Source organism: Hipposideros armiger, unplaced genomic scaffold (assembly GCF_001890085.2).
Source record: "Hipposideros armiger isolate ML-2016 unplaced genomic scaffold, ASM189008v1 scaffold_9, whole genome shotgun sequence".
In the NCBI taxonomy this organism is placed as follows: domain Eukaryota; kingdom Metazoa; phylum Chordata; class Mammalia; order Chiroptera; family Hipposideridae; genus Hipposideros; species Hipposideros armiger.
The window spans coordinates 5,571,514-5,589,650 of record NW_017731359.1 but is presented as its reverse complement, the minus strand read 5'-3'; the positions used below and the strand labels follow the sequence as shown (position 1 = coordinate 5,589,650).

The following is an 18,137-nucleotide window of genomic DNA, read 5'->3' as shown; positions in this document are numbered from 1 at the left end:
GTTGGGTGGTTGGGGCAAGCAGGATGGGGCTTCTCTCCTTGTGAGGACTCCTGCACCCGACAGCCTGCGCCCCGGACAGACGCGCTGGGAGCGGGGCAGCCCCAGCCTCAGGCAGGCGATTGAGAGGGCCAGCTCTGCTGAAGACCTCTCTTGGCCTCATGCTTCTCCTGGACTGACTGTCAGGGGGTAAGGAGGGAAACAGACGCAAGTAGACACACGGCCAGACAGGCACATGGACAGTGAGCCAGGGCAGTGTTGGGGCTGTTCATGCTGGAGAAGGGCAGTACCTGGCACTCAGAAGGTGACAGTGGGCAGGGATGCTTCTCACCCCAGTTGCCTGACCACTGAGATCCTCTGGGGGATGATGGAAAGGGTCGGCTGGAAAGGCTGTGGGAGCACAGAGGAGATGACCTAACTTGGGCTGGGGTGGTGAGTCAGGGAAGACTTCCCAAAGAAGTGTCTGAAAGGACAAGCAGGAAAGCCTGGAAGGGATGGAGGTGGAGAGCTGTTAAGCCAGAGGGCACAGCAGGAGCAAAGGCCTAGAGGCAAGAATTAGCCTGTTCCATCCCAGCAGCTCTGTGTTAGTATGGCCCACACAGGAAGTCTAAGAGAGGAAATAGGGCCCAGAGCTGGAGCACTGTGCCTCTGAACTTGGGCGGGAGCAAGGACTCTACCCTGAGGCGCTGGGGAGCCATGGGAAGGACATATCCTGGCCAGGCTTATCTTCCAGAAGGATCTTTGAGGTTACAGAGTACAGAGTAACTAGAGGAGGAGAGAGTAGAAATAGAGAGACCTGTGGAGAGCGATGCAAAACCGGACAATAAGTCCTTCATGGAACAGGGCAAGTACGTTCATAAAGCAGATGGAGATGGAAAGGGCTTGCTGACAATAAGGCGAAGGAAGGTAGAAGTTGAGATTCCTAGGTGTCCTGTTGTTCTAAGGAGTTTTTGGGCCAAGGCAGGAGGTCAGCTCTGACCAACTCTACCACCCCCTCCACTACCATCCATAAGATGGCCCCTGGTTCAGAGTTTTCTCACCCAGCCTAGCCTGGGAATTTATGTGACCCTTCCCCAGGGCCAAGGGATCTCAGCCCCTACCCACTGGGTCCAGGAAAAGCCCCAAGAGGGAATCCAGTCTGTGGTAGGGACCCAGGCAGGGCCAGGTGTTGTTGGGGAAGCTCCTCAGCTCCCCTCTTCCCCCCCCCCATAAAAAGTCAATCAAGACAGCAATCTAGCCTCTCACCATTGACCTTCTATAATCTCAATGATAGCTCCATGGCCACAAGGGGTTGGGTTTGTGTATATTTGTCTATGGAGCAAATCACAAGGGGATGAAGGCCCATTTGAGCCCTGAAAGACCTCAGAGGCTGAGATCAGATGGCCTTGCAAAGCAGAGCTCAGCATGCCTCTTTTAGGCAGAATTTGGGAGCTGGGAGCTATGTGTTCCTGCCTGGGCCTGTTCCTCTGTGTGTGTCCTTAGACAAGCCACTTGCCTCTCTGGGCCTGGTTCTCCTCAGCTGTGCACTGGGAACCATGCCTGTGGTAGGACACTACTCTAGCCCAGCCCCCATCAGCCATGGTCCAGGACTCCTGTCTGCTCTCAGCCCCTTTAGCCACAGGCACTGTGGAAGGGCATGCTGTGACCTCACCAAGGAGCCACTGAGTGATCATTATGGATCTCCTACTGTGAAGGAACAAGAACCCTTTTGAGGGGGAGCCTGAAGGTGGAAGAAAAACCTTTCAGGAAATTAGCACCAGTGACAGGAAAATTCATCAACAGCTGGTAGAGGTGCCTGTGGCTGATTCATGTCTCTTGCCTTAAGGAGTAGCTCTTCTAGCCTGAGGGAAGGACTGGTATGCTCCAGGGCCTTCCAGAGATCCCAGGCCCAAAACTCTAAAACTCTGGGCCTGATGCTGGGCCTCTGAGCACCTGCCGAAGGTGCCCATTGATTTGCTACTCCAGAATCATGGGATTCTGCTTTGCTAGGAAAGGCTGATGATGGGCAGGGGTCATAGGTTCTAATACAACTCTTCTCACTGCTGTGTGATTTCAGACATTCAGTTGGCCTCTCTGATCCTTCTTGTCAAGAGAAATCCTGACCTTGCTTGGCTTCTACAAAACTCAGCACGTCTGGGAAAAGAATAATTTTTCCAAGAGTGAGGGTACAACCATACCCAAACAAACCTTAGTAGTGAGAGTCTAATGGGAAAAGCAGGAAAACAGCTGGATATGGAACCTATTGTCCTGGACAGCACATACCTTCCTCCCACAGCCAGCACCCAGGTATGGCAGGCAGAAGAGCTGCTGCAGCGCACGTCTCCAGGGGGCACCACTTACATGCTTTACAGTGGAATGAGCCCCTGGATATAACCTGAGCTCCCTGACCTGCCTCTTCTGGGCTTGCCCTCTAGACACACATTTATGCCACAGGTGCCTCAGTGAAGTCTCTGATTAGGTGATTACTCAGTCACCACCTAACCCAAAACATCCACATTGGGTGGTCTTTACAGCCCAATGTACTCTCTTCAGCCTATCCATGGCACCTCTGAGTCCATCTCAATCACCAACACTACCTAGGTTGCAAGGCATGCTGGGAGCTTCCCTTGGACAGGAGGGAGCAAGATGAAGTTAGCATAAGGTGGGGTTAGGGAAGCTACTAAGATTATGAGGTACCTTCGAAGAGATTGGGTTCAGTTTCCAGGGCAGACATTGGTGAGGGGATATTGTGGGGCATCATTCTGCCCAGTATAGTCAAGAACGACTTCTCAGAGGCCTCTGGACCCACACTTAATGAAAGAGTATGAATTTGCCTGGCTGAGAAAGAGGAGAGAAGCAAGCTAAAGAGTGACAATTAGCCAGGGCTGAAGGTGAGCTCCTTGCCCACTCACTCAGAAGTATCATATAGTAGAAGAGAATTATCATCTGCTTTATTAATTGTGTTCCTAGAGAGAAGGCAGGCTGGTGAGGTAGCACGGGCTAGTAATTCTGAATGCCTATTTACAAGGCAATATTACAGCATGATGGAATACTCAGCCTGCCAAGATGGTTTAGAGCTTGGAAAATTTGGGAAAGAATCCAAGAACAGGGCAGGGTGTCAAGGTATCATCTACAGGGAGACAAAAGGAGAGAAGGTAAAAGAGGATGCATTTGGATTCAGGAGTCGATAATGAGCCAGAAGTGAATGTTGAATTATTCAACCTCCTTTATTGATCCATTGATCTCTATCTGCAGGTTTTGGTTTATTCTTGGTTGCGATTTCCTGTGTCTGAGACGCTGAGAAGAGAAATGTGGGAGGAGGGAACAGATTTTAAGACTCAAGAAGAGAGAAGAGGCAATGTCAAAGAGAAATTTGGTAACAGGTATCAGGAACCTTAAAATGCCCATACCTTTTGACATGGTGGTGCTACTCTGGAAATTGACCCAAAAAACAGTATCCAAAACTTTTAAGAAAACACCTTAAGCCCCATGATGTTCACAGAAGTCTATTTTATAACACTGAATAATAGGAAACAACTGAAATAAATGTCCAACAATTGGGGATAGGCCAAGATGCCATTAGGAGTTTTATGTGATAACATGGGGAAATATTTATGCCATAGGGTTAGGTGACAATGGGGCACTCAAAACTGCACCTATAGAATGTGGATGGAAGGAGGACAAAAAATATATACTGAAATGTTAGCAATGATTGTTTTGAGGTGGTTGGACTCTCTTCTTTTCCTATATTTTCTACCAAAAATATGTACAAGTTTTAAATAATTAAAACAAAAGTTAAAGGGTGGGATGAGAGACACTCTTATAAAGGACATACAGTAGTAAAATATACACAAATTAGTGGGGAGCCAAATCTTCCCAGAACCCAGGGTGTTGCTCTGTCCTAGGTGTGCTGATCATCTCCCTGGCACATCGTATCAACCCAAATGATAGAATGAGGGATCAATGTGGGGCAGTCACTCTGTGGAGGAGAAAGGCCCCTGAACTCATATTTAAAGAAAAAGTATGAGTTTTCCCAGCAGAGAAAGTCATGCTAGATAGGGGAACAGTTAAGAGCAAAGGCCCTAAGGCATGTGGGAAATGCATGTAGGCCAGTATGGCTGGATTGCAGGGTGCCATGGGGAGAAATGATGGGAGATGGGATTGGAAAGGAAAGTAATTATTGTCAGGGGGTCATGAATGCTGGTCTGAGGGCCTTTGCCTTTCTGCCACAGGCAAATTGGATACTTGGGGGAAGGGGCTTAGGCAAGAGGGCAGTGTGGTTAGAGCTCACCACTGTTATTCTCTAGACCCCTAGTCTAGTCTGCTTCCTATCACCCTCCAGAAACTTGGAGTGTAGTTAAGGGGAAGGGGAGCAGTCCAAAGCAGCCCTTGAAGATGGTCGGCCAGGCCTCCTGACCCCAGTCTGGCCCTGTTCCCACCGCATCAGGCTCAGTCCCCATCCCCAGGCACCCAGACAAAACGCTCGCCTCCCATGACAAAGAGGCTCATTTGGAGCCTGGGCAAGATTTGCAAACGTCAAACTTGTAATTACAAGGATGAAATCATCTGGTTCCTTTTAAGCAAACGGGTTTATTGATCCCAACACTGAAGAAATGCTATTCTGGGGAACTTGCTCCTCTCCATTTTCCCTTCTCTCTGGTGGGGGAGGGTGACAAGGAAGCTAAGAAGGGGAAGAGCCTCCTGGGAGGGGAAATCCTTAAGGGTCTAAGGGTGAATTTTATGGTATATAAATTCTATCTCAGAAAATAATTCTTTAGGGTTCAGGAAACTGTCTCATTCAGGCAGATGACATTCTCATCCTAAACTTAGACCCATCTCCATCCAGAAACTAGAAGCTGGATAGAGCTAGGGCTTTAGGCACTGTGCCAGCCACTAATTTCCCGTCTCTCCCACCCCCTTCAAGTCTCATTTGTGGCTCCAGATCCTATTTCAGCTTCAAGGTGGTACAATATTTCCTCAGTAACTGAAGGGAAACTGTTTCCTTAGGTAAAAGGCACCAGAGGCTAAGGGACCTGGGAGGACCTCACTCCCTCTTTGAGGAGAGGCAGATATGTGTGGCTGGGGACACCAGACCTGGATAAAGCTATCCTTTCTGTTGGAGTTGGCGAGGCAAGACGTCTGGGCCTTGATCTTCCAAGTCAAAGAGGGACAAACAGTTGGGCTCGAGAGCAGGAATGCACAACCATCAAGGACAAGAGCCACAACCTGCCAGAAGGCCCACAGTAGGACCACTTCATTCAACCTGCTGGCGACCCTTTGGGAGCATGATAGGGAGGAACAACCCCAGCCACAGCTCTTCATGAGCTCAGTTAGGGAGACAAGCAGGACATTTGGCATCTCCATCAGAAGAGGCCTTAGAATGGAATGGTTAAGAGCAAGAACCTTGGATCATTGCCCCTCTGAACTTCAGTTTCTTCATCTGTAGAATAGGGTCAATAATACCAAACTTGCAAGTTTATGGTAAGGAGTGAATAAAGATGATATACTCCAATGCTTAGCCATTTTGTTATCTCAATGGGTCAAGGTCTTATCACTGTCCTATGGTCACTTATTTACCTTTTCAGAGTCTCTATTTCCTCATTTGTCAGATAGGGACAAGAAGACGTGTCTTAGAAAGTGGTTGTATGAATTAACTGAGACAAGGGGCATAGAATCACCCAGCTGACAGTTGGGCCAGACAATTGAGGGCTCCCATCCCCTGCTCAGTTTTACTGTGCATTCTCTGCCTTTCCATTCAAAATCAGTCTGGGAGCAGCTGCCTACCCAGGAACTAAAAAAGAGGAGGCCCTGGCTCCAAGCAGTGAGGCTTCAGAGAATTCAGCCAAATTTGGGGGGTGGGGAGGGTGTTTCTAGGCAATGAACCCAGGCTTTCATCTGTGGGCCCTACTAGAGCTGGCTCTTAGCAAACCCCTCCATGGGGTGATGCCTGGACCAATCCAAACCCAGCTGGACAGAAGCACGGAGCTAAATATAGCTGACCTGGATGAAAATTTCCTTTATTAATTTCCTTTAATTCAATTTTTTAAATAAGTGAAAAAATTTTAATAACAACAGCAAAAAAGGCATACAGAGGTCAGCTGAGGAGATGGCCTGCTACAGCCTACGGCTTGTTTCCCAGTTGTCCTGGCCTGTTGGATGCCAGACAATGCTGAGTGTGGGTTACCCTGCGGCCTGGAGTTGCCAAAGGCTGTCTGTGGTGTTGCTGTTCTGGGTCTGCCTGGCAGGCTTTCTCATCCCTTTCCCTCAGGACATCATTTCCCACCCCCATGAGGCTGACAGAGTACTCTGCCTTTTTCTGTATTCCCATCCCTCCTGTTCCAGCTCCCTTGAACCTAAAAAAGATTTGTCTCAACCCTGACCTTTTCCTTGTCAAAGCTCACGGTGTCTGTCTGGGCATCTAGGCCACTCTAGTGATAGTGCAACTTTTATTTATTTCACATTTCCCATGGCAGAAACAATTATTACTAGAGTCCCAACACCAGGATCAGCTGCAGGTCTGTGAGCCCTACCTGGACGCATTGTGGAGTAAGCATGCTGCTGCCTCATGGATCGTTTTTTAGAGACAGAAATGGAAAGTTTTATACAAATGTCTACCTAAACAGGATATGATGGTGCTGAATGCTATCACATGGGCTACCCTTTTTTTTTACTACCATAGAGGCCAACAGCAGAAACTGCTGCCCTGACCACTGGCCTTCATGATGGTGACCACAGTCCTTGATGACTGGGAGCAAAATCATTGTCTTCCTCTCATTTAACAATGTCTGTGTTGTCCTAGTGTTCAAAGGTCTTAGCTGAACTGGGAAGACTTGAAGTAAAGGCAGCAGATGGATCAAAGTTTCTATTACTGTGAGTGACTTAGTTCTGCCTTGGTGCCTTGGGGTAGAGGCTGCTTCACTCACCTCTCAAAATAAGTTGCAGATGTTTTAAGACTGGTTTTGTCTGTACTTTGCCTGTGCTGATGTGGAGTTTCCTCCTCCAGTTTCACCAGAGCCTTTAGGCAGCAAAATAAAAATGACATCCTTTGCCATATGTAGCTGATACAAACTGTTCAGTGGGCCCACAAGGCACTCCCATTCACTCCTTTGAGTGAAACTGCTCTTCCCATCTTTCAACCATCAGGTTCTTTCTGAGGCTGCCAATCCAGGCACCCAACCCCTGATAGAAGAGCATGTGACATAAGTTGGCCAGTGTCATCACATCACCCTGGACATGGTGATTTGGTAGAGGGGAGAGTGTGACTCAGACTGAGCCAAAGTCCTTCCCAGGAATTTTGAGACTTGGAGATGGAGAATGGCTGCTCCCATTCTTTGCCAGGAAATGAATGCCATCAAGAGAGCTTGAGAGAATTAAGCAGTAGAAGAAATGGAGAAATGCCCTTGGAAGGAATTGATTCTATGTTTGCTATTCAGAGAGAGTGTATTTGTTAAAACCACCAGCCTACTGGTTTGACTTTGCTGAAAATACCTTCCCTGAAGTCCGGAGATGGATCACTCTCTGGATCTCAGTTAGGGTGACCAACCATCCCATTTTGCCAGGAACTGGGTGGTTTCTTGGGACATGGGAATTTTATTGCTAAAACAGGACAGTCTCAGGAAAACCAAGACAGTTGGTCATCCTAGCTCAGTTCAGTTCCATATCTGTAAAAATGAGATTGGACTAGACAGGGGTAGGAAATTCTGCCAAACCCTGCATTTATGCAGACATTGCCAATTGCCCTTGTCACTAATTCCTGTGAGTTTAGGTGTATCTTCACAATCCTTTGCAATATGGCCAGCTACTGTCAATCAGTGTTGGCACCATTTGCCATCCTTGAACTGAGTTTTTGACAAGCTGGTATTTTAAGGATCAAAATTTATTGAGGACCAACTTTGAGTCAAGGTCTGCCATAAATCCCATGTCAGACTCTCTCCAGCTTGGGCTAAATGACTTCCCTAGAACTTGTGGATCACACACATTTGGATAAATATACGGACCGGCATTAGGAGATACACACACACACACACACACACACACACACACACACAATTTCAGCTTGCTCTTCTTTAGAAACTTAAATTTATTAAATGCTCATTATGTGTTAGACCTATATAAAGGCTTTCACGCTAACACTGGGAGCTTGTTGAGTGTCTGCATTTTGGAAACAAGTAAACGGAGGCTTAGAGGTCCAGTGTTTTTCTAAGGCCCCAACCAGCTGGCAAGAGAGTTGAGTGAGATCCCATCTATTGTAGGACCGGTCTGACACCAACAGCTCCGACCTTCCCATCAAGATACAGATTCAGCGGGACGCTTTGGTCTGTTTCCACCTTGAGGCTTTGATGTACACAGCTTACACGTATTCCCAACGGTTTGGGAACGTTAAGTCCCCAAGGACTTAACTTTCCTTGTGTTCAGGACGCGCTGCTGGGGAGCTCAAAAGTTCGAGAGTCGAAAGCAAGACCTGCACGGGCCGCTCCATTTCTACCCGGCAGATCCCCACAGGGCGGTGCACAGTGAGTGGCCCGTGGGCCCGCAAAGGGGAAGAAGACCGCCCCGCAGCAGCTCAGGTTTGCTGCAGCCCAGCGACCCCGCAAGCAGGAGGGCGACGCATGCGCGGCGCGGGTCGCGGAGTTGTGAATGGTGCGTTTTGTTTGCCGGAGTTTGGGGCGGGCGGGCGCGCGAGGAGGAGGGGTGGGGCCGACGGGGGCGGGGCCGGCGGGCCAGCGAGGTGGGAGGCGAGAGGAAGTGGCGGCGGCGGCTGGGGGCGGCGAGCGCTGGGTCCGCGCGGGCGGTAGGCAACGGCTGAGGCAGCTGCGACGGCGTGTGTTGGGCTCCAGCGGGCGGCGGCACCTCAGACTCCCCGGAGCGGGAGCCCACGCGGGCGGGCGCCTGAAACAAAGAGAAGCGAGAGTCAGGGCGCCGCGGGTGTGCGGTCAGTCGGTCAGCGCGGAGCCGGCCAGCGGGTGCCCGCGAAAGCCCCGAGCCCGGCCGGCCGGCGCGGCCTGAGGGCGGGAAGATGCCGCGCGTCGTGCCCGACCAGAGAAGCAAGTTCGAGAACGAGGAGTTCTTCAGGAAGCTGAGCCGCGAATGTGAGGTGAGGCGGGCGGGCGGCGCAGAGGCCGCGGCGCGCCCCGAGTGGGCCCGAGCGGAGAAAAGTTTGGGCGGCGCGGCCCCCGGGAGCCCCGCGCCGGCGCGCCCGCGGAGGGGCAATCTCACCCGGCCGCCGTCTGCCCGCAGACTCTGCTTGCCCTTATCGGCGCCGCGCGGGGCGGGCGGGCGCGCGGGCGGCGCCGCGGATTTGGCTCCTGATTTCTGGCCGTCTCTGCCTTGCAGATTAAGTACACCGGCTTCAGGGACCGGCCCCACGAGGAGCGCCAGGCGCGCTTCCAGAACGCCTGCCGTGACGGCCGCTCGGAAATCGTAAGTCGGGGGAGCGGGGGGCGCGGGGCACCGGGCACCGAGCACCGAGGCGCGCGCGTCACTTGTTGCGCTGGGGCCGCCGCGGCCCAGGCCGGTTCCGGACGGCGCCGCGGGCTCCGCGGCTCCCGGAACTAACTGAGCGGGCGCCGTCTCACTTCCTACTCGGGATTCAAAATGCGAAACCAGACCCTGGCGGGCCCCGTCCTCACGCGGAGACGCTTCCCTGTGGCCCTCGGCGGGTGGGTCTGTTTTCCAGACACGACTCGGCAGCTTGCCGCGAGTGAAACTCAAACCGGAGGCCAGCTAAAAAAGAAAAGGTTGTTTGTATAGGCAGTGACACGAGTAAGGGGTCGTCGGGGTATTTGTAAAGAAAACACTCAAGTGTCTGACTCCTGGGCGATAGTTTGTTTCTGAGACGCTAGATTTCTTGGTACATCTATATGTGAAGCGCCCTCACTCCCAGTATAGCTGAGAATAAATCTTTTAGCCAATATTATCTATTGTCCTAATTGAGGGGGGAAAAAAAATCCCTAAGGAACGTGCCCTGTTTTTTTCTTAGAATGCTAAACCTCAGGAGAATCAGAAAGAAATCATTACCGTTTGGGGTTTTTTTCAAACCTAAAAAACATACCCCGCTGGTGCTGCATGGATTTGCGAAAACCACATTTGATCTCGAGGCCGTGTTTTAGGCCGTGATTTAGGTGGTAGGTGCTTCGCCTCTGCCAAACCTGATGTTAAAAGATTTCTAGTATCCTAGTTCCCCTCATCTCCTTTTGGTTTGTCTTATTGGAGTTTTTAACGAGGGTAGAATGAAGAAGCCAAAGAGTGGGTAGGAAGAAATGAAAGAAAAGTTGATGATTAATTTTAAAAAGTTGAAGTGCTGTATAATGGAATCCATTTATCTGCTCCGTGAAGAGGGCCCCAGTGCATTTGAAGACTTGAAAGCGACAGTGCAGTTTGAATTGGAGTTAACAATAGGAAGACATGTTGGAACGTTTACTTCCCCACCTTCTTTATAGAGAATTTATTGTACTTATTGTTATTGAGATATAAGTCATGTACCATACAACTCTCCCTTTTCATCACTAAAATCATATTTATTTTTAAAGAATATAAATATATAGATATTTCAAATGAAGCCTTTTTAGAATTGTATTACAGAAAACGAGAAGATTATGACCAAATTTATCAGGAGCTCTAGAATAGTTGGTTGTTACTCAATGTTATGAAAGAAAATCTCGAGTGTTTAGCCCACTGCCAGGTTTCTTGAGTAGCTGTAATAGTTGTATGATTAAAATGTATAAGACGAATATTTTTTGGTTTTTGGCACTGAGTGGTAGAAGAATCATTCATTAGTTGATCCATTGATTATATCATTCTTTGGGTTTCCTTTTGCAAAAGGTGGATGGTGTACCTAACCAATGGATTTGCTGGAGGTAATTGATGTAAGTGTAAAAGATGAGTAGAAAGTACTGTCAGGATTTTTTAAAGCTGAGAGTTTTTTGTTTGTTTGTTTGTTTGTTTTGAAACCTAGAGAAGCATAGCTATTAGGGTTTTTCTGTCATATCGGACTTTACTGCCTGTAATTATGAACTGGGAGTATAATTTAACCCACAGTATATCTGAATTGCTGTACTATAATGCTATAATATTATAGCAGTATTATAGGTTGCTTGTATTTGTCATAAATTTTTTTCCAGAGATAAATCAGACAGACGTTCTAGGCCTTCCCCCTTCCCAATATCTGAACCTACAAATTTTAATAAGTTCTTAACATCTAATATGTATTAAAAGTTGAAGGTTTGGGGGTGACCAGTTAGCTCAGTTGGTTAGAGCGTGGTGCTGATACCACCAAGGTTGCCAGTTCGATCCCAGCATGGGCCACTGTGAGCTGCGCCCTCCCTAAAAGAGTCAACTAGGCCATTGTAGCATGAAAGCAATGTGTAACCAACGACCATGGCTGTTCCCCAATAAAATAAAATAAAAGTTGAAGGTAGATTGAATTCTGTGTAAGATTTACACTTCAGACAGCATATATGTCTTAATTTGTTAAGTAGTGTAACTGTATTTGGGAAGGAGTTTCACATTTTCCTCCCTTCCTCCCCTCCCCCCTTTAATTCAGTGTTCTCCACATTGAAATTTTAGGATTCTTAGCTCCTTGAGGGTGGAAGCCACGTTAATTCTGTGGTATATTCATTAATATTTTCCCCTCTACGCAGGTACTTTGCACAATGCCTTTTGCATCATAGATACTTGATTAATTCAATTTAGAAGTTATTTAATTTAATGCCTAAAATTTATCTTTTGACTTATGAACAGGCAGTGGCTTTTACTTATTTCGTTGTGGAAGTAGATGTGGAAAAGGCATTCCTAGGCCTCTATTTTGACAGCAGCTATCTACAGTAAAAAATATGGAGTTCCCAAAGCTATTCCCAGCCCTTTTTTCTCTTTTTATTCTGAATATCTCCTTAATGTATCAGTGAAGTTAAGAATTTATTTTGTATTTAGATGTGAAACAATTTAAGGACTGTTATGCTCATCTCTTCTAACTGAAACTTACCCAGATTCCCTATCATAGCATGAATAAAAGTGATTATGGGTGAGGGGTAAAATCTGTTTGGTAAACTCTGATTCATTCCCCGTGTAAGTTCTTGTAGTAAAAGTGTTGGAGGTGTCTTCAACATTAATGACTAATCAAAGAAAAAAATATGACAGGTATGGTGATTACTGTGAGAGCAGTAAAAACTATATTTTAATTCTGAAGATGGAAGGATAAAAGCTATGTTGGATTGGCACAAGGTGTGCTGTTTTGTGTTTTATGAAACCTATAAAATACAATCGGGACAATGTGGAAATTTTACATATGAACACTGATACCAGTGTAGCATTTTTATGTTTCAAACAGAATTTTCCCAACTTTCATATATGTGTAGATACTCCATTAAAAAAAGAGTTCTGTGGTCAAATAAATTTGGGAAATGCTATTCTAGAATGATCTGTTTTTTATCACTTCTGTCTCAACTAGAGGGATCTTGATGAGATAATGGGCATAAAGCAACAAAGCAGGGAATGTTTTCTGAGGTTGGCCTTCTGACAGGAGGTGAGGTAATGAGATCTGTAGACTGTCTTTACTTAGCACAGAGCTGATTTGGGGTACACGGGTGGCGGGGTGCGGAAGGATTTGTTACTAGGTGAATACTGAAGAAACATGCCTGGGAGATTGTGACACAGAGCATTCTTTTCATGGGCTGAATCTCTTATCTGCCTGCCACCACTCTGCTCTGAGAATTTCATTACCTGAGGGTGGAAAAGTTGGCTTTATCCAGCTCAAAATTATTTCTCTTATTTTATTTAGCAAATTCTTATATAGCATTTACTTGGTACTGTTCTAAGTAAGCACTTTACAAATATTAGTTTGTGAGGAAACTGAGGTACAAAGTTAAGTAATTTGCCTCAGGTCACACATCCTAGGCAGTTTGCTTCCTCGAGTCTGCTTTTCATTTAAACTATTGTTGATTCATTTTATTTCACTTGGTTGTTTTTTAAACTTATGCTAATAGTGGGGTAAGATTATTTTAAAGTTAATGTTGTAATGACATTTGTTCACTGTTCATATAAAATACCACAAGAAAGGGTATCCCAGTTGATTAGGGAAATGCCATCAAAGATGTAGAGATTTAGCAGTTAGGTTGACAGTTGTACCTAATGGCACCAATAATAGAAATAGGAAGTATAATTTTTAACTCTAAAGAATCTAAGCTGTTAATCATCAGGGGAACTAGTGGATAGTTGAGTCAGCTAATGGCTTTAAACAAATTGCCCAAAATGTGAACCCCTGGCTTTCAGATGAAGACTCAGTGCTTGAAAACATGTGCGTTATGCTTTAGAACTTTAATTAGTAAGAGAAAACAAAATCATTCTATTTTAATTAGTAAAAGTAAACAAAAAACTTACAACAAAAAAGAGTTTACATTTATATGATGAAAAATGTATTTTTTTCAAGATGCTTTTTACTTATTTAATTTTTAATTTCCCTTAGGAAGAGGGACAATATTGTTTCCATTTTTACTTGGGGGAAATATAGTTAAATTGCTCAAGGGCTACATAGAATAACACTTTATTGAAATGGTTTTAGATTGTTCTGTCGGTTGAGCTGTGCCATCCAAATCATTTATAAATATTAGATGAATACTCTTGTTACAGTTAGATCCAGTTATCCTAAAGTCAGATTTTAGAAAATGCATATATTTTTTTAATCACCCAAGGTTTTAAAGAGAATGGGAAGTGCTGTCATGTGGTAATGTATGGTTTATCATAAATGAGGCGGTCCCAAGCATTTTTAACATGGGCTTTTAGTGCATAGTGTTTCCTTGAACAAGGGAAATCAAGAAAAATTTAAATGTCTCATTTACACAACTTTAAATTGTGGTATGCTTTAAAATTCAAAATATTTAGATCTTCAGTGATTTTCACATTTAAAAATGTAAGTTTTTAAATTCAGGGATGGTTGCTTCTGGTTAGACATTAGCAATGCGAGATCCTAACGTCAGCAAAAAATGACCTGAAAGAAAGTATTGATTCCATGTCTTGATTTTATATTTAAACAGCCAATGGCAAATGTCCTCAAAATGGAATCAGATGTTTGTAACTTAATACTTAAGAAAAATGATGAGTGCATGTTTTTTACTTTTAAGTATTCTTGGTGCTGCCTGGCTTAAGACAGAAACTGATGTAAAAATAAATGACTGCCTGCATAATTTATGTAATGTCCTGCTCCTGATCCTGTTTATATTGATTTTTCTAAAAGGCTTTTGTGGCCACAGGAACCAATCTGTCTCTCCAGTTTTTTCCGGCCAGTTGGCAGGGAGAGCAGCGACAAACACCTAGCCGGGAGTATGTCGACTTAGAAAGAGAAGCAGGCAAGGTAAGAAACATTTCTTTGCAACTTGAAATACTGTGAATTGTTTTATTAGAGGTTGTCTGATTATTTACATTTAATAAAAAGACTACAGGTCTGATTATACAGGCATATAGTCAGATTTGTTTTCATTTCATATTAGAATGTAATACAATTTTTTAAAATCACTCAAATTTTTTTGTCAAATTTTTTAATATCATTCTATTACTAATTTTATGTATATAACATCCACCATAGCAGTTCTAGCCTTTAAAGAGAGTAGTGTGCTTCCTTCCACATAACATTCAAAATTTATTTAAAAGTGTTGACAGGAATTTTTTTTTTAACTAAAATGTGTGACTACAGTGCTGTAAAAATGAAATTAAGAGAAAAATGGAAAAGACTCCGTAGGCTTAAATTTTAATATTTAGAAATAGGTCATGGGTAACTTTACTTCTGTTAATATTTTAATTTAATTTTGGAAAATAACAATATGAAAACTTTGACTTAGAAATAATTGTTTGAGCAAAAGCTTCTGAGAAAACAGATGGCTTAAAATTTTTATGTTGAAAGTTTAGGGTGAAGATGAAAAATGTAAGTGGAAATGTTTAAGCTGACAAGCTCTTATTAAAATCTAAGTTAAATGTATTACATGATTTTGGTGAAATTTTAATTAATATCTTGGGCCAGTTCATCTTTTTATGTAGAAGTTGACTTTAATAAAATAATGTAAAGAAAGAAATTCGTGACCTCATTTTATACTCATTTTTTCTCCTGTTTCCTTGCAGTGTTTGCATACCTGGTTTTAACAACTTGCTAAATTACTTTTCTAAGTGTTGTCATGAATAGCACAACCTGTCACTGTATTTGCAAAATATAAAAAACATCTAAACATTCCTTGAGGAACTTAAAAGGTTTTTGTATCAGGAAAAGGATTTCTGATCTTGTATATATACAATGAAGAGGCTTTTTGTTTTCTTTAATTTTGCGAAGTAAGGTTTGCTCTTTTCATCGGTGACAAGCCAACTAATCATTGGAGAGGGAGAGGAAAAATAGATTACAGGATGTTAAAAATGAATAATAAGTAAGTAACTTGTTTTCCTATGTATTAGCTTGTTTGGTTGGAAGATTAAAAGCAAATGTTTCAGATCTTACTATTTGGTAATTCCTATATAGAAGAGAGAAGTTCTAGTCATTGTAGAATTACTGCTTTTTTGTCTAATTTGGTGCATGTATGTGTGACTAAATGAAGAAATTATTGGTTTCTTGTTCAGAACACTTCCTTAAAGTTTAACATGGGTGCTCAGATACTACAGACATAGACAAAAAATAAAACCAACTCTTTCCTTTCAACTTCAATGTTAAACTATTTTAAGATTTCAAAATTGATATCTCACTCAATGTTACTTAAGTCTTCCAGTATTTAATAGCTATTAAATGGGTGTTAATTCTACTACAAAGTATGTTTACTTGAATTAATGATATCTGTTCACTAGATTGAAGACCACATTATCCTTGGACTTAAGCCAGTGAGATGTTTTTAGTTATATAACCAATAATAACAAAAATGTTGGATAGCTTATTCTAGTACAATATTTAGAGGATATGTTTTCAAATTTATCAGGAAAAGTGATAAAGCTGATGTAAGCTATCAGAAGACTTACATTTTATTAATATTTGTTTTAGAAAGTTTTTTTCTGTATAAAGGGCCAGATATTAAATATTTTCAGTTTTGCAGGCATAATGATCTCTATTGCAGCTACTCAACCCTGCTGTTAGAGTGTGAAAGCAGCTATAGACAACATGTAAAAACAAATGAGTGGCTGTATTGCAAGAATGGTAGCACTGGCAGAAATCAGTATCCTTTCCCTCAGATTTAAATCTATAAATGTTTATGTATAAATCATGTATATCTCAAATATAATTTTGCTACCACCTGTGCTATACCAGTAGAATGTAGAGGAAAAAAGCTAAATTTTAAAGGAAAATAAAAAATCCACAAAAAAACCAAACTGCTCGTATATTGCTCCATACTGTTGGAATAAATAAAATATGGCAGTGAATGTGGAGAAAAGGTACTGATCCATGTTTTCTCATGCATGGAGTTCAAGCTATGGGGTCTCTTTCTCTTCCTCCTTTTTTTGTGGTCTCTTCTTGGTAACCATTAGCTTTTATTTCTGTCCCCATAGGACTAGGACTAGAAGCAAAGAAAAATTGAAGGAATTTCCCCAAACATTAATTATTTGCCTCTGCTCCTTATATTGGATCACAAATCAATGTCTTTTCTTCCACATACTCTCAACTTTGTTACTTGCTGAAAAGCTTAGTTCTCTTCGTATTCACACCCAGCTTTGAGGATACTAATGGTTAAGGCTTTAGAGTTAGGCATAATTAAGTCCTGATTTAATTTACTACTATGTAACTTGGGGCAATTTATTTAACCTTTATGATCTTCAATTGTAAAATGAGGTTAATGTATACATCCTAGGGTTGCCCTAGTGATTGAAATAGTGTATGTAAAGTGCTTAGCCTGGTACCTGACACAGTTATTCAAAAATTCATTCATCCAGAAGTTATTTATTACACACCTGTTATCTACTGAGCATTGTCCTAGAGACTTGCAGTACATCAGTAAATAAAACAAAGATCCTGCCCTGGAGGTTGTTCAGTGGAAGGAGTGGCGGAGTAGATAATATACATAATAAATAAATTATATATTACAAAATGATAAGTGCTCTGGAAAAAAAGGAAAAGTATAGTAGAATAAGGGTGACCAATGAGTAGGAATGTTGGCAGTTTTAAATAGGATGGTCTGGGTAAAGAAGGTCATATTTGAGCAGAGACCTGAAGGAGGTTAGGAAATGATAAGCCATGCAGGTATGGAGGAAAGATGTTCCAGACAGAGAAAACAGCTGTTGTAAAGGCCCTAGAGTGGAAGCATGCACTGTGTATTTGATAAACAGCAAGTAGGCCAGTGTGGCTGGAGTAGACTGAGCAAGGAGGAGAGTATAGGAGATGAGATCAGGGAGGTAACAAGGAGCCAATTTATATGACTTCGGTGGCCATTGTAACAAGATGGACTTTTATTCTGAGTGAACATGGGGAGTAGTTTCAGGTTTTTGAGCAGATGAATGGTATGACCTGCCTTAGGTTTTGAAAGGATCGTTCTTGCTTCTGGGTAAACAATAAGCTATAGGGGGCAAGAGTGAAGCAGGGAGACCAGCTTGGCTATTGTGGTAATCTTGGTGAGAAGCTAAGGTGGTAGCAGAGGAATTGGTGAGAAGTGGTCATAGTCTGAATGTATTTTGAGATAAAGCCAACAGGATTTGATTATGGATTGGATGTGGGATATGAGTCAAGAATGACTCCGACTTTTTTGGCTAGAGCAAGTGGGAATATGGGATTGCTGTCATCTGAGATGGAAAAAGCTATTGGTGGAGCAAAATTTTTTTTTTTTTAAGATTTTTTTTTTTGGGAATTGGGGGATGAGAACAGCGCTGGGGAATTGGGGGAAGGGGAACAGACAAGTTGCTGTCCTTTTGTTCTTTAGTCTAGTTGTGGAGGACGTTGCTTCACTGGCTCAAGTTGGCACCATCATTGCGCACTTCCCGGGCGAGGCAGATCAGTCGCCGGGTTCTGGACGGCTGCTCACTGCAGCTGCTGGCCGCTCATGCTGGCTGCTTGGCTACACACAGTAGCCCATGGCAACCCACTGCAGCAGGGGCTGCAGCCTACAACCGTCGCCAGCAACTCTTGGCAGCCCAGCTCCAGGTTGAGCTGTTGTTCAGCATCTTAGCTGTAGAGGGCAGTGTCACTGGCCCTCATATGTGGGATCCGAACTTGG

General features: G+C 43.8%; 1 protein-coding gene across 2 annotated transcripts in view; it reads left to right on the top strand.

Moving 5' to 3' along the window:
• Positions 1-8,858: 8,858 nt before the first annotated feature.
• CBFB (core-binding factor subunit beta) overlaps positions 8,859-18,137 on the top strand; it is a 66,129-nt gene continuing 56,850 nt past the window's right edge. For both annotated transcript variants that reach the window (XM_019656688.1, XM_019656698.1), the window contains exons 1-3: positions 8,859-9,070; positions 9,310-9,396; positions 14,204-14,320. In XM_019656688.1, the coding sequence (XP_019512233.1) occupies positions 8,993-9,070; positions 9,310-9,396; positions 14,204-14,320 (282 nt within the window). In that variant the 5' untranslated portion in view covers positions 8,859-8,992. The remainder of the gene's footprint in view (positions 9,071-9,309; positions 9,397-14,203; positions 14,321-18,137) is intronic.